The sequence below is a fragment of the Triplophysa rosa genome, linkage group LG16, assembly GCF_024868665.1.
Source record: "Triplophysa rosa linkage group LG16, Trosa_1v2, whole genome shotgun sequence".
NCBI classification, from domain to species: domain Eukaryota; kingdom Metazoa; phylum Chordata; class Actinopteri; order Cypriniformes; family Nemacheilidae; genus Triplophysa; species Triplophysa rosa.
In genome coordinates, this window is record NC_079905.1 from 16640842 (window position 1) to 16656695 (window position 15854).

At 39.5% G+C, this 15854-nt stretch overlaps 1 protein-coding gene across 1 annotated transcript; it reads left to right on the plus strand.

Moving 5' to 3' along the window:
- tent4a (terminal nucleotidyltransferase 4A) lies at positions 1-15706 on the plus strand. The gene is made up of 13 exons (XM_057354243.1): positions 1-2592; positions 3859-3982; positions 4106-4152; positions 4700-4820; positions 4942-5049; positions 7893-8021; positions 9132-9345; positions 9456-9582; positions 9673-9779; positions 10881-11062; positions 11336-11482; positions 11607-11759; positions 13217-15706. Exons 1-13 carry the CDS (start codon positions 1796-1798, stop codon positions 13355-13357), a joined length of 2397 nt encoding a protein of 798 aa, XP_057210226.1. The 5' UTR covers positions 1-1795; the 3' UTR covers positions 13358-15706.
- Positions 15707-15854: the final 148 nt, after the last annotated feature.

Consider the following 15854-nt stretch of genomic DNA (forward strand, 5'->3'; position numbering starts at 1 on the left):
TCAAGGAGTTAACTTTATTTGCTCGAGTCAAACAAAGTGAGATGTTCCAAGTCATCTAAAAACCAAGTGCTTTCAGTCTAAAGTTATAGTGAAACTTCTGAAAGGTGGTCCTTTCCAAAACCAATCAGGTAGATTCTCGTTATCTCTTATTTTTATTAACCAATTGTTGATTTTCTGCCACCAATATATCCCAGGCAACAAGGTGCGTATCTATTCATGGTAGGCTGGGTATTACCTCATTTTTTAAATATATTTTTATATATCCTCGCCCACCACAATTATGTCATGGTCATCATGACCTGTTTCCCCTTCTTCACCTCCTTCTCTTGTCTTTATCTGTGGCAAAACTGTGGCCTTGCTCAATGTAGATTGTAGTCATAGTAACGGGGTGGAACATGTCCAGATTTGGTCATAGTGTAGGGTTGGGGCCGGAAAAAGTCCCCAGATTTCATAAACACTGCCAGACATCAAAAACACAGCTGTGCAGGGTGCTTTTCAGAATCTCATACAAATGTGTTTAAAACGAAGAGCAATACATAGTGAATAATGATCAAAAACATAAAGACAGATCAAAAACATAAAGACATATCATGAAATTCCTCCATAACTTACACTTCATTAGCCTGATATTCTGAATATGGCCTTTCAACGTTTAATAGGTCCATTTAAGCAATACTTGATTTTTAATTATGTTTTAATCATTCTATATAGTTGACCTCTTATGCCCTCAAAATACATTGTTCACAATATATTTTAGATCAAATGTTGTAATTTACAAGCCTATAGTCTCTTGCTTTATTTTGTTTAAGCAATAACGCCACGCCAGTAGGTGGTGGTAAAGCTACGTGGTCCAATGTGCATGCACAAAACCACGTGTGTAATTTACGTGTTAACACGTCGTTTTAAACTACGCGTTAACACGTTAGTTTCACACGTTTTGGCCCTTCTGGCCTTCCATAATTTGTAGACTGTACGACTCGTTCATTTTTTTAACATTTGCATTCAAATTATAAGTGGTTTAAAACTGACTGAATTGAAATGCCATTCAAGTATTTCAGTTATTTTTGAGGAAAATTATGAAAACTTAATTATGAAATTATGAAAAAATGAAAACTTAGTCAAAGAGTACTACTACACGCCCCTCAGATATCAGAATATCTGGCAACGCAACATTGTATAAAAACAGCTGTTTTTTATAATTCGTAATGTATGTCTGTATAGTGTTTTGTGTTAAACATCTAGAACAGTCACTTTACAAAGCATTTCATTTTGAATATACATACAATGCATGTATGCGATTACAAAAACAAAGTCGTCTTTATTCGGCCATATGTAGGCAACTACGAAATGTAACTAGTGTCGCGTCGCTTGCACTGTAGATGTAAAATATTTCAAATAAGTCGACTCCTCACTTGATGCTGTTTGGTTTAAAAGGGTGGGGTTGCTGAAAATGTCGCGATTGCGCCTGCTCGGTGTGAAGTCTGGGGGAGTGTACTGCCTATAGGCGCAGACCGATGGTTTAAATCCTACACATGCGTATTGGATTTCGGGGTTCAAGGGAATACGCCATATTGGAAACACTGTATAGTTTAGCTAACAGTTTATAGCTAGCGGGGTAAAAGGGCCACTAATTGATTCCCGTTGGTTGTGGCGTTTGGCATTTCTTTATTTTCCATACAGTTTCGCGCAACCCAGTTTACAGGCAGATTGTGTCGGTCCGGAATCGCACTCGTCCGCTTGAACGGGGGCAGAAGGCGTTCATTTGCTTGACAGGGCTGTTAGAAAGAGAAGTTGAATGGATCCGAGGGTCGCTTGGATTCAGCCGGAACAGAAAGGTCCTGCGAACGCTTTATGGATGCGTGTGTGGGAAACGTCTCAGGTAAACCGGATCAACACAGGTCAGCACCATAACCACCATCACCACCACAACATCTGTGTCAATTCTCCGGCGTTTGACGTTTTTAAGAATGTAGCGTCCGCCGTTTGCAATAGCGGCGGTATCCCTTCCTCCGCTCCATCCAGCAGCCATCATCAGAGCAATGCGAATAACAGCACGAACATTAAAAACGGCACCGTAAACCCGGGCTTTGCAACGTTACCGAACAGCGGCAGCCATCAGGGCTCTGCGTCTCATGCGCTAAATGGAAACGCCGGGAAGGTTGGTACGGGAGACGGTGAAATGCCCCAAAAGACTGGCTCGGTTTCGTCGTCAGCGGATTCAAACTGCTCTAAAATAAGGACTACGAGCTCTAATACGATCGTTGGGATTATGAACAAGGGTGGCACTCATCTGCCTTTTAGTTGCAGCGAAAGCTTGCTGAATAACGTCAACCACCACCATCACCACCCTCCGCATCCTCATTTACGGCATTTTCACCAAGAGCAGCAGCAATGTTTCCAGCAGAACTGCGTGAAGCGACACCCGTCCCATCCGCCAGTGAGCCATCACCATCATCACCCGGGCCGAAGGAAAAGCGATAATAAGGCCAGCACCTACGGGATAAACTACTTGCTCTCCAACTGTACTAATGGCAATTATGTCAGCTCCGGCACGCCGTGGAAGACGAGGAAATATAACCCCGGAGTTGACGGGTGAGATGACTTCTTTTGGCCTTCTGGTGTCATTTTCTGGTATTTGGGAATCTGACGGCAACGCGTAACGTTACACTGATTGTAATGGGCGCGTTCTAGTTCGTCCGTGTGGGTAGCTTGCAGTCGAACGTTAGATGGGAGTCGGTATGAATATTCATCACGCCGTGATGATTTTATGTGGCTTTAGGTGTCTACCTCTGTGATACAGTGTCGGTCACTGTTATTTGACGTGTTGGGCCGTGTTTTGTGGTTTTAGCTTTAGCCTGTTAGCTGGGGTGTCCCGGGTTTGGGTGTCTGTGGGTTGGGTCACTTGTGTGGAATGTGCGCGCCCTCCGCGATTGATTAACAGTTACGTGACTGAGCTTTTAAAAAGTACATCCGGTTGAATAAATATTTACATTAATAAAAGCAGTATTTTTTTCAAAATGTAGAGTTTTCCCACCATAGCTAGGTGTTGATATCCCTTTCGAAAATTTACCATGGTTTTACTACAGTTAAAACCAAAAAAGCACGGTTACTGTAGTAAAACAATGGTTGTCACAAAATAACCATGGTTTTGAAAACCATGTTTTTTGTCAAAACCATAGTAAACGATGGTAACTGTAGTACAATCATGGTTTTGCCCCAAGTAATCAATGCACCAAAAAACCATGGTTACTACACTTGTACCACAAAAAAACATGGTTAATTTTCGTAAATGTGACAACAGCACCGGTGCGTGTTGTTCTGTTTCATTGTCGGACACATTTTAGTCATATTGCTGATTTATGAATTTGAACCCCTTCTGTTTGCAATGAAGGAGCTTAAACTTGACATTTAACGCTTTCAACTATGCACCTCATAAAATGTGTGTGTAGCCAGTGAGTGTAACGTTAGTCTAGTAAGAAAGTCGATTTGGTTAACACGAACATGTTATATTTGCTGTTGATGGTTGCGCCCCTCTTGAATCAACAACTAAATGAAGCGATGATTGTGTTACAAAACCCTGAAGGCTACCTATCTAGACATCATTGTGTCTAGATAGCTTCAGATGCTGTCTAGAGAGGCAGTGTGACTTTTCTGTGCCACGGCCGTCTTTTTAAAGACTTTGAGAGTTAAAATGGTGATTGCCAGTTCGTGTATATTGGGATAACCAGCTTGTATAGACTTAGTATGCTGTTCCTGATCTTTTTTAATGTAATTCTATGGCATCATATCCTGTCCCATGCTTAATTTTCCTGTATCTGCACCTAACCTACTTCATTTTCCTTTTTCATTTCAACCAAGGCTGCATGAGGAGATCATGGACTTCTACAATTTCATGTCTCCTCGTCCTGAAGAGGCCACCATGAGGCAGGAGGTTGTGGACAGAATTGAGTCGATCATCAAAGAGTTGTGGCCATCTGCTGATGTAAGCAAGTAAAATGTGTTGGTGTATGTGGACTTTTTGCATTTAAAATTAGAAGTCGTCATAATGCACATCTTCAACATTGTATTTGTCTGAAAGGTGTTTTTTTTTCTGTGCTGTGCTTAGGTCCAAATTTTTGGCAGCTTTAGCACTGGACTCTATCTCCCAACCAGGTAAACTGAGAAGTGTGGCTGGCTTGCTCTTGCACATTTAGTAAATATTCAACAGTAAGAGGTTATAAATTGAGATTATAACCCTCATAAGATTATATATGCTCTCGTGATCTTGTTGTACAGTAATAACTGCTATATGTATGTATGTGTCCTTCATTATTGACCAAAAATACCACTAAGCTGTGTTTAAGTTATTTCTCATTCCAAATTTGGCTCATTGTTAAAGCTCAACAACTGACATCATTATTAATTATATATATATAATTTTTTTGTGTCAAAGCCTGAAAAGCTCTTTATTTAATCTGGTTTGTGTTAATATTAGTTACTATGTAGGTCAGCTAAACACTGGTGTAAAATAATGAATGAATGTTTACGACCCATCCAAACCACTGTGGTTTTGCCTTCATTGGGAGCTTTGTGTTATCTGTGCTTTTTCTTCATCATGCCCAGTGTTGATTTGAACATATTCCCTTAGCAAAAAATGTGAGGTATTTTTAAACAGAGCTGTATGAAAACATTTGCTTCTGGTTTATTCTTCGTACTGTAGTGACATTGACCTGGTGGTGTTTGGGAAATGGGAGAAACCTCCCCTGCAGCAACTGGAGCAGGCCCTCAGAAAACACAGTGTGGCAGAGCCCTACTCCATCAAAGTTCTCGACAAAGCCACCGTGGGTGTCTCTCTTTGCGTTGTTGATCTGTCCTTATTTTGTTCCTTTTTGCTTTTCTTTACAATTATTCTGTTCTCACTTAAAAGGAATTTCTCATCTGTTATCTGTCATTCTTTTAAAGGTACCGATCATCAAACTGACCGATCAGGAGACAGAAGTGAAGGTGGACATCAGTTTCAATGTGGAGACAGGCATCAAAGCTGCTAGCTTCATCAAAGAATATGTGAAGGTAATGACGCCTGAAATTCAGCAGTGTTTTGGAACGTCTGTGTTTAGTCTCGAGAGTTAGAAGAACTGGATGTTGTTTGTCAGTTGAGGAAGAGTCATACTTGTATTTAATGTAAAAAACGCTCACATAGCGCACATAAAGCTTGACTTTGGTCAATAAATAAAACTGCTGAGTAGTTACTAGTCTGTAGTAAGAATTGCATTATTGCAACATGTATTGAATGATTCACATTGGAGCCACATACCGATCAGACCATTTTACAAGATACATACAGTTGACTAAATACTTTTTTATCTCTTAAAAGATTTATACCGATGAAAAACGCCATTCAAAGAAGTTCATAGTCCATTTTTCAAGAATGCCAAAATATAAGTCGATGGCGATCTCTGTTTTTATAAGACGTGCCATTTGCGTGATGCTGTGAATGTCATAGACACAGCAAAAGGCTGTATTTTTAAAGAAATAATGCCAAATCTAGTTTGTAAATTTTCTCCATTCACATGCCAGGAAAATGTTGGATCCTGCTTGTGTTTACATGTTCTTTGTATTCCTGCTTTGCTGCGCATTGGCTGACTTGTCTGCCAGGCGTATAGGGTTTATGTTTGTTTGAGTGGGAGGAGGCTACATCTGTCAGCAAGCGTTTAACCCAGCTGTTTGAATAAGAGGGTGACCTGCCGGCTCTGCCAAACTCATTTCCCTCAGCATACCCGCTGTAAGCGCCTTCTGACAGCAGATCACCTTCATAGCTCTCATCTGTGCGTCTACAAGAACATGTTGCCAAGGGTTGTGTTAGAATGAGAGTGTCATTCTCAGATGAGGTAAAGACAGGAACAGAGATCTTATCCTTACTCATAGGAATGTAAAGTTTGTTGGCTTGTCTCCAGTAGGGATGGGCGATATTATATCGTTTGCGATATACCGGTAGAAATTCCCCACACGATAGGAATTAGTCTTCCCGCGATATAAACGATAAATTCTAGTTGAAGACGTCATCCCCTCTCTTTGTAGATATCTTTGTGAGACCCATTCACAGCTCACATGTGAAGTGAAAACTGGTATAGCGGAGGGCGGACGTGAAGCTGAGAAAGAGTTTGCACTAAAGCTCTAAATCTCGTTTAGGTTGGCACTGTAGATGCGTCCGAGTTAATGTTTAGTTTCACTTTCGTTTTATTTAATTCGTTTGTTAAGTATTCGTTGATAGTCATAATGCGTTACACCACAACATTTAGTTTGGCTAAAAGTATTTATTTAAACATTCGTTAGATGTTATGTGCGCGTGCGCAAATAGTTTAGTATGATTTCTTGCTTGTTATATACAGGATGAACGGAGCGTCCCGTGCGCAGCTCGCGCCCACATGTGCTTTCATAGCGACACAGCGCGCACAGCACTGCTGCCTGTTTACATACGGTACACATGCGAGTTTGTATTACGTTATTTTAAATACGTTTATGAGCGTATAAAAGCATGGATTATTTAATTAGATTTCTTTTACCCGCATTTTTCTGTTCTCTTTCTGTAGCGCGAGTCATAGACAGATTCAGTGTATGTTGCTGTGAGAAGAGAAGGTTCACACAGTTCAAGAGAGAGTGATTGACAGCGTGATGCGATCGATTGTTTCCACCCAACAATAGAATATATACAGTTTTAGGTATGACATGATGTGTTTATTGAGCTTTAGTTCATTTAACTTTTCTTTACTACAACCTTTTGAAGTCGAATCTCACTATTACATTTTATATTTACAAAAACACTGTAGGTATATTTTAGGAGCTGTTTGATTTGGGGTAAGTTTTACTTTTTGATAATATTTGTTTTTCTGAGGGTCTAGACTACATGCAGCTACTATCACTTGACGCAAAAAACAGCGGTGGATGACATTATGGATATATCGTCATTTTTATCGTTATCGCAAGAAATACCAGGAATTATCGTTATAAAGTTTTAGGGCCATATCGCCCATCCCTAGTCTCCAGTTATCATAATACACTTTACGTGAAGTTTAGAGGCTAATGGTCTGATCCTTGACTTGAGTGGCCGTCTGCATTCCATGTTTTCTTCTTTCACCCAGTTAACACCTGGTATTATTATCTGTTTCAGGTGGATCACACGAGCATTCAAACCAGAGACATAGATAGACGCCGCATTGACCGCTTTTACCCATTGCAGTGATATGTCAAGTCCAGTCCACCATATTGGACGGTGCAAAACCACCATAAAAACACATACAATTAAATTGAGAAGCGGCACTTTTTCTGGATTAAAAGCAAAAATGTTTACATTTCTCAGCAGATTTCAATGATTCACGCTCGATGTCTTCACATAGATTGTAAACCATTGGAATCTGCTGAAATCTGTACATGTCCTGTTACTTAAATCTCAATAGTTAGTCTCATTCTAACTATTCGTTGTAAGTTTTTGCACTCCACATAATCATAAACCATTGAAAATGGTTGGGGAATGTAAACATTCCCAGAAAGAAATCTGAGCGCTACTGTTTACTTGTGTTTATAGGGCGGGCTTGACTGGTCCCGTGTAGATGTTACCGTACAATTCATTAGCCGCGGTGTCTTCAATGATCCGTACAACCTTCTCATGTGCTCAATGTTCAATGTTTTGAACATATATATTATATTTTTCAGCAATCTTTTAAAGAAAATGATCACCCAATCCAAAAATGTCGGAAAATACATTTTGTAAGATTTAATGTAATCTTCAGTATGGTCACAGGAAGTCACTGAAATTGCATTTGAGGTGCTTGTTATATCAGCTGTAACAGTTTATCTCTGCTTGTTCAAGCCTTAAATGTCTCTTTTTTTTCTCTCTCTTATTTGTGTCCACACAGAAGTATACCGTGCTGCCTTATTTAATCTTCGTGCTGAAACAGTTCCTCCTACAGCGAGACCTCAATGAAGTCTTCACAGGAGGGATCAGCTCCTACAGTCTCATCCTGATGGTCATCAGCTTCTTGCAGGTGCAGTTTGCTTGTAACATTTTTTTTAAACACTCACATCAACACGTTTCCTTTTAATTAATTTAAAACAAGGTATGACATGTTTAAAGGTATTAATTTAATACTTTTTCTGACAGTTTAACACAATAAAAAAAAATTACCAAAAAGGCCTTAAATTCTCATTACCGGAACCAACGGTCAATTCTATCGCATGTTTTGCTAAAAAAAAGTGAAGCCATGAGGCCTAAGCAAGGTTTTATTAATCGTACATAATAAGACATTAATGAAGTATATTTTATTAGAACATTTTATTTTAAATGTGGAAAACTATCCGTATCGGTAATGAGAATCCAAAAAGTTGTGTACACAGCGGGACAAGAGAACACTAAGCTTTTAACTAGAAAAATTAAGTTCTGTTAACTTGTTAGCCATTTGAAAGGTACTGGAAAATGTTTTTTTTTCACACAGTCATACTTAATGACAAAATCTTTGTGTGTGTGTCTTTTAAAAATGTTACGGAAGATGAGAATATTAGTCATGGACACTTTTTGTTTCCATTTTTTTCTTCATTTTTATTATACAAGATTATTCTGTCAATTACTTTTTTTGTCATTTGAGAACATCTAGTAGAACATCCAATTGCTCTTCTTCAGAACGTTAAAATTTCACTCTGTTTAAATTATAACATGTATAATGCAATCAGACAAACCAGGATGCGTTACGGTAATGAGAATTTTTGCAGAAAAAGCAAAAAACTATAATAATTACTTCATTCCTATGTTTAAATTATCCTTTGGGCAATATAGAGAACACAATTATGTTATTATGATCATTTTGTGTTACCAAATTATGTTTTATAATTAAAATCTTTACTGCCATGATGTTTCAGTGGTTCATGAGAATGATCCTTTCCTGCTTCATAAAATGAATATAACTATTTGTTAAAATCCACAGATCGAAGTTTGATCTGTTGATCGAAGACTTGTCATTTGGAGTTCTGTTATTACTTGTCATTCATGTTTTGGTCCCTATATCTAACTGCCTCTGCTACATTCATTTCTTAAATGCCTTTGCCAAATTGAAGAGACTTTGTTCAATCTTGTTTCCTTGTTTCTTGGCTTGCGCCCACAGTTACACCCACGAATTGATGCTAGGAATCCCAACATAAACCTTGGGACTCTGCTCATTGAGTTCTTCGAGCTGTATGGAAGACACTTCAACTACTTGAAGACGGGTATCAGGATAAAGAACGGTGGAGCTTACATGGCTAAAGAAGACATTATGAAGGCTATGAGCAATGGCTACAGGCCCTCTATGCTTTGTATCGAGGACCCGCTCCTGCCAGGTACTAGCAAACATATACAAAAATGAGCTCTGGTCCAAAACCTAATGGTCAACTACCTACATAAAAAATAGAAATACACAAGAAGTATCAACTTGTTTTTTACCCCTCAGGTAATGATGTGGGCAGGAGCTCCTACGGGGCCATGCAGGTGAAAGAGGCATTTGACTATGCTTATATAATACTGGGTCACGCCGTCTCACCTCTTGCACGCTCCTACCCCAACAAAGACAGTGACAGGTACTCTCATTTGGATGTTCACCCTAATTCCTTAAAAACACCCACCCAAGTCTTTTGTTAATGGTCTGGTGATTGATCTTTTCTCCTCAGCACTTTGGGACGCATAATCAAAGTCACACAGGAAGTGATCGACTACAGGGAGTGGATTATAAAGAAGTGGGGTGGCAGACACAACTCCCGCATGGAGAGGAATTCAGGTGAGTTTATCACACGCTAAATGGTAACACGCTTTCTGCAGTTGTGTAGAATTTCATACAGAAAGTTTCAAGCGACAATCGAAGACATGACATATTTGGCGCAGTCTTGCGCTGCGTCCGAAATTGCATACTGTGACAGTACGTACTGAATTTGAATAAGTACCTTCTATATAGTATGAGTGGGAGTAGTATGAATACATTTTGGACATACTGCATCAGACATGTTTTATTGTTATGTGACCCGTATGCTCTTTGACCTATGACGTATTAACAACAACCTGTACATTTGCATTGATAAAACAATTTAGTCACGAGAAATTCACTTATAGGTACTTACATTTGAAAAACGGACATTCGCCTTATTTTCTGCTTTTTTAATTTGATTTTCCTTTTGAAATTTGACCGTTGCTCAGCTCCTGTGGCATCATGGGTTTCGGACATACTATTTGTGACTCATACTCACTCTCGCCTACCATATAGTATGGAAGTATACGATTTCGGAAGCAGGCTTGAAGTACTATATTGTTAGTTTAGCAACATGCTAATATCCATCTCATCATAATCAATTTTAATTTTTTTTGTTTTTTCACTATTATGTAGCTCAGGAAATTGTTGTGCTCAGGAGAAGGTTTCATGATGGTTAGGATGGTTAGAAGACATCTGCCTATGTAAGCAAGCAATGGACTGTTTTATCATAGAAAGTGTCTTTTGGCAGTATTTTATCTCATTTCAAGCACCTTCTGCTCTTTTTAAACGCTTTGAATTGTGATTGATTGATTTCATTAAATTGATATAGAATATTTTAGTTTGATAAAGGAGTTGGTGACCTTTCAAAAATGAACTTTCATTTTTTTCAGCCATGTGTTTAAAAATGGCCAGGAACTTCAAGCCACGTATAGGTCACTACATAAAGCAACCTGCAATTTTATGTTTCAAACACAGATGGCGACAAAGAGGCGAATGTTACGGATTGCAGCTTTAATGCTATTTCTTTACAAAGCTGTTCACAGCCCGTGGTTTTGTCAAATGTATAAGGCTTTGGGTTCCCTTAAATGTTTCATGTCAGATTTTGGCTGACTTTTCTTCTACATCTGCATGCAGGTCCACCCCATAAGGACTCAATGGAGCAGGTGGGGTCTGGCACACTGCTGGGTGTCGGTGTGGAAGATCAGCAGCGGAGGGACTCGGTGTCCCCTCATAGCGCAGACTCACCCATGTCCCTCTCCAGCCCTCAGCAGCACTCCTCAGCCTCCTCCGCATCTTCACTTTCAGGCAGTGACATTGTGAGTACCATCACCCATTTCTTTAAATGAATAGTTGGTGAACTTTTTTCCATATCATGAAAGTGAATAGGGACTGGGGACTTTACGTGACAAAAGGACAAAAAAGCACAAACAGACTGAGAATCTTGCCGTTTGCTGTAGCTTTCATGTCCAATAATGTGACATTAGATGTGTCAAGTCAGATTTGAGGGAAATCTGTAGTTTTCATTTTTGGGTCTTTGGTTGTCATTCCCCCTCATATATTTGACTTCCATTCCACATCTTTTCCTTCAGGACTCTGACTCGACACCATATGTTGCTCCACCTGTAGCCCCCTTCCCTCTCCAGATTCTGGCTCCGGGCCCCCTGCCGCCAGCTCTTCAGATGGGACCTGGCAAAGTCAGCATCACGGCAGCGCTCGCCATGCCTCCAGCCACCCAGGTGAGATATCAAACTGTAATACCAGTTTACACATTAGATAGCACTAAAACTTCTGGGATTAAGCCTTGGTTGCAAATGAGTTTTATTAGCATAACCTTGAATTCAACTCTTATTTTTGTTCCAGGCGAGAGTGTCCATACCAGGCAATCTTTCAATCCACGCTTTACCTGGCAGACAAGTGTGTATGGCAGATGGACCACCCCCATACAACATGACCCCTCCTGCAGTTCCCCAAGCTCCCCCCAGCCCTCTACCTAGTCCCCACCACCACCCAAAGGTAGGCCCACATGTACCGATACAATGCTTTGAACCCATTCAGGGATTATGAAAAGAGCAGATGTGCAACGTAATAACACAGTTTAATGTAATGGCCTACGAAGAATGTAAAAGGCTAAGGCCATTTATACAAAATATGTATATTGTGAGGATTTTTCAAAAGCCAAATATGAATGCTAATTCACGCGTAAGAGTTGTAGGGCACTGCACTGCAAAAAAAAATATTTTGTAGTATTTTTGTCTTGTTTTCCAGTACAAATATCTAAAAATTCAACTCAAGATACATTTACTTGAAGCAAAATGATTTAAGATATTAAAGGGATAGTTCACTCAAAAATAAAAAATCTTTATCATTCATTTAATTTACTCACCCAGAAGTTGTTCCGAGGCTTTATAAATTTCTTTGTTCTGTTGAACACAAAGAAGATATTTTGAAGAATGTTTGTAACCAATTAGTTCTGGGGCACCATTGATTACCATAGTAGTTTTTCTTCCTACTATGGTAGTCAATAGTGCCCTAGAACTGTTTGGTTAAAAACATTCTTCCAAATGGCTTCCTTTGTGTTTGGCACAACAAAAAAATAATTAAGGTTTGAAACAACTTGGTGAGTAAATTTTAATTTTTGGGTGAACTATTCCATAGTTTCTATAGTATTTCGTTTTAATAATATTTTAAATTAGCTTTTATTTTTTATGTTAATTTTAGTTAGTTTTAGCAATTTTGGTGTATGCTTTTGTCATTTTATAATTTTTGTTTATTTTTATGTTGCGATATAAGATTAATTCATTCTATTTTAGTTTTTGTTTATTATTGTCATTTTAGTGCTTTAAACTTATTTCAGTTTATTTTTGAGGCAACGTTTCAATTTTTCATTTAGTTTAAGTTTTTCCAATCATTTTAAGGTCAATATTTGATTGGATTTCAATGAACAGAAACCTTTTCAAAATTGTAATTTTAGTAAACTAAAATAACCTTGGACTATTCTTTAAGTCCCGTTTTCTGAAAATGATAAAAGTTACCCTATTGCAAATTTTCTTTCCTATTTTACACACAAACTTCATTTTATTTTTGGTCATTTAAAACGATGTCCACGATTTTTACATATTTGTACTGAAAGACATTACAAGAATGTTATTTCTTGCCATGTCGCAGTACTGGCTACATTTGTTGCCGTCACAAATCTTTTATAAACCGCCAGTAGAGGGATACATAGATTTGGTATATTTAGGTATATTTTATATAAATATATATTGTATTCCATACAAAAATGACCAAACAAAGTATTGTGCTGTGCATTTTTATACCTATAAAGTAGTTATCCTAGCAACATGCTAATGTCAAACCAAAGTCCTTTGAAGGAAGGTATCCTTCCTTCTTACCTTTGTGTGATCGAGAGTGTTTGTTTCGTCAGATGATGTTTTCTCAGGTTGTCGTCCCTGTTTTCATCTCTCCTGCAGACAGGTCCCAAGTACCCTCTGAAGGGCTACCCCGCTGTAGTGCACAGTCCCGTCCTGTCCAACAGAGGCCACTTTCAGTACAACCGCAACACCTGGCGTCGCAGAAAGAGGGACAGTCTGCCGGCCAGCGTCAGCAGATAAGGACCCCCCGCACCCCTCTGGACCCTTTATCTTCCACTCGCATCCTTTTCCACGCCTCTGGTCCAGTCTTTAAATGATGAGAACTCAATCGAGTGCTCCTGCAGATGGTGTGAGCACAGAGAGACCAGCGTTTGAAACCCAGCTCCTTGTTTGGTAGTTGTGGTGATGGTGGTGCTAAGTATTTCAGTCTGCCGCTGAATTTGTGCATGTGTATGTTGAACTGTTTTTGACCCGTGCAATCTTCCCGAGGAAGCTTCGAGGAAACTTTTCCGGTCGTGCGCTCCACGGCGAAAAGCTGGTGTTTTGTGTGTCATGCGACTTGTTTTCCGTGTCTTCACGTGTTATATTGGGGACACCCTCCACGTGTGGGAAGATGTCGATTGAGTAGAATGTATGTGTTATTCGTTGTTTGGGGCTATGGATATGTGTTTCTAAGGTGAACGCCACTTTTGATTGTGTATGTGTATTGCCGGCTTCACATCCTGCACTGTAGATGCTTCCAGAGTCTCCACCATATCGACCATCACGCCACCTTTACGTTTTTGTGCAATAACTTGTTTATTTGTGTTTTCGTTCACTCTAGAAACATGGGGTTCTGTGTCTAGCAGTTTTGTCTTGTTTGTTTTTGTACAGAAACGTTTTTATTTTTGTACCGTTTTTAATTTTGGTTATGGTTTACAGATCCTGTCAGACAGGCTCCTTAAGGGAAGAGTCTGTTTTAAACGTGAAACTGTTTTTGAGTGAAGAGAATTTATATTCCCTCTTCCCCTTTTTCTTCGCATGGGTTGCATCTGGATTAGACGGAGTTGAAGTGGCAGATCTTGCAAAATGACTTTCCGCTCGTTGCCTCTAGGTGACGCCATTTCACACGTTGTGTCTGTCTTTATGATGGTTACTGTATGTGGCATTGAGGCTCTCACAGTAGCGTAGATTCAGAACCAGATCCAGACCTGAAAATTGTTGGCGTTGGAGAGAAATGAGCCAGTTGGAAATTTGCCTTGAATGTGCTTTGATTTATGTGTATATATGTGCGTGTGTGTCCGTCCTTTTAAAATTGCTATAGGTGAGAGAAAGGTAAGAGAAAGATGAGACGTTTTTAAGGAAGCTCTGAAGAACGTGCGAGCAGACTCCAGATCAGTGCAGCTTTATGCAAGGTGCCCTAATCGGACCTTTTCGACTTCTGCACGGGCACCCAAACCGGACTAGTGGAGAAAGGGAATTTATTTTGATTCCTTTCTGGGATCTTTGTGCATTTATTGACAGGTACTTCCTGCTAACATATGCCTTTTTGGTAATGACCTATTCCTGTACTGTATCGTATTGTATTTTTTCTGTTTGTATATGGCACACTACAACTGTATCGCTGTTGCTCGGAACGTCACAGGCATACAGGTTAGTTTTACTATGCAAGTGGAGTTTAGAAAATTTCTTCCCGTCTCCCTCACGACAGCCATCGCTTTGAAATCTTTTCGAGAGACTCAACCGGAGCAATGGACCCAGGTCTGGGGGAGCCAAACTGCCTCATTAGGGTACATGAGAACATCTCCTGTATGCAAGTTCAGTCTGTTTTAAGGGGAAAGAAAAACACCCAGACGTCTTGTTTGGAATATCCAGACTGAAATTCCTCTGCAGCCCAACTATTTCCTTTCAGCCGGATCACGGATAAATCGGACTGCCGCTGTTACAATGCTACAACCATGTTAATGGCAACTGTCAAAAACAGACTTTGAATGCCTCCTGCACTCTGTATGGAATGACTTTGATTAGTCACAAACGTACGTATTTTAAGTCATATCTGATACGGCGACTCTTAAGAACTGAAATGAGCTACAGGATTGTCCTTGTAACTCTCGCCTGCCTATCAATGCAATAGGGCAAATGTGATTCTAATAGCAGTTTCTGCTTTTAGATAGAACCAGCATCTTTTGCAGCGTGGGTCAGACATTGAGGCAACTCCTTCCATGCCCTTTTTAAGGACTCTGTGTGTAGTTATTGATGGTTTGCCCAAATGAATGCCCCCCCACCTCTCTTTTCCCGTGTGAATCTGTGGAGATTGGAAGTGTATCACTGTAATGGTTAAACCTTTTTGGTGATGTACTGCTAGATACGGTGTGACGCTCCTCGTTGAATATCAATGACTGATTTTTAAATGTAACCCCTTTTTTGCTGACGTCTGTTGTGTCGCAGTGGCCAAAAGCACTCCTTAACTCTTCAATACTTAAACAGAAAGCCCTCAATGTGGCCGCCCAGCATCCAAGAGGTTAGAAGGAGAATTTTTTTTTGTTTTCCTTCAATATTTTTACGTAATTTTTTTCTATTTTATTTTTTAAATAAACATCTTAAAAACGAGTGTGCTGTCGTTTTTATTTTTTTCTTAAATGTTTTTGTGGTAAATGACTACAATGGCTAATAAGCTCACCAGTTAGATACGTTCATGCATTTGTGTACTAGAGTATTAAAACTGTACTCATCCATATTAGAAATGTTACCACTAGAG

Excerpts from the sequence above, each read along its gene's own strand:
- tent4a (XM_057354243.1), top strand. The coding sequence starts at position 1,796 with ATGGATCCGAGGGTCGCTTGGATTCAGCCGGAACAGAAAGGTCCTGCG. Across the intron at positions 4,821-4,941 it reads AAGTTCTCGACAAAGCCACC|GTACCGATCATCAAACTGAC; the intron begins GTGGGTGTCTCT and ends ATTCTTTTAAAG. Across the intron at positions 11,760-13,216 it reads GTCCCCACCACCACCCAAAG|ACAGGTCCCAAGTACCCTCT; the intron begins GTAGGCCCACAT and ends TCTCTCCTGCAG.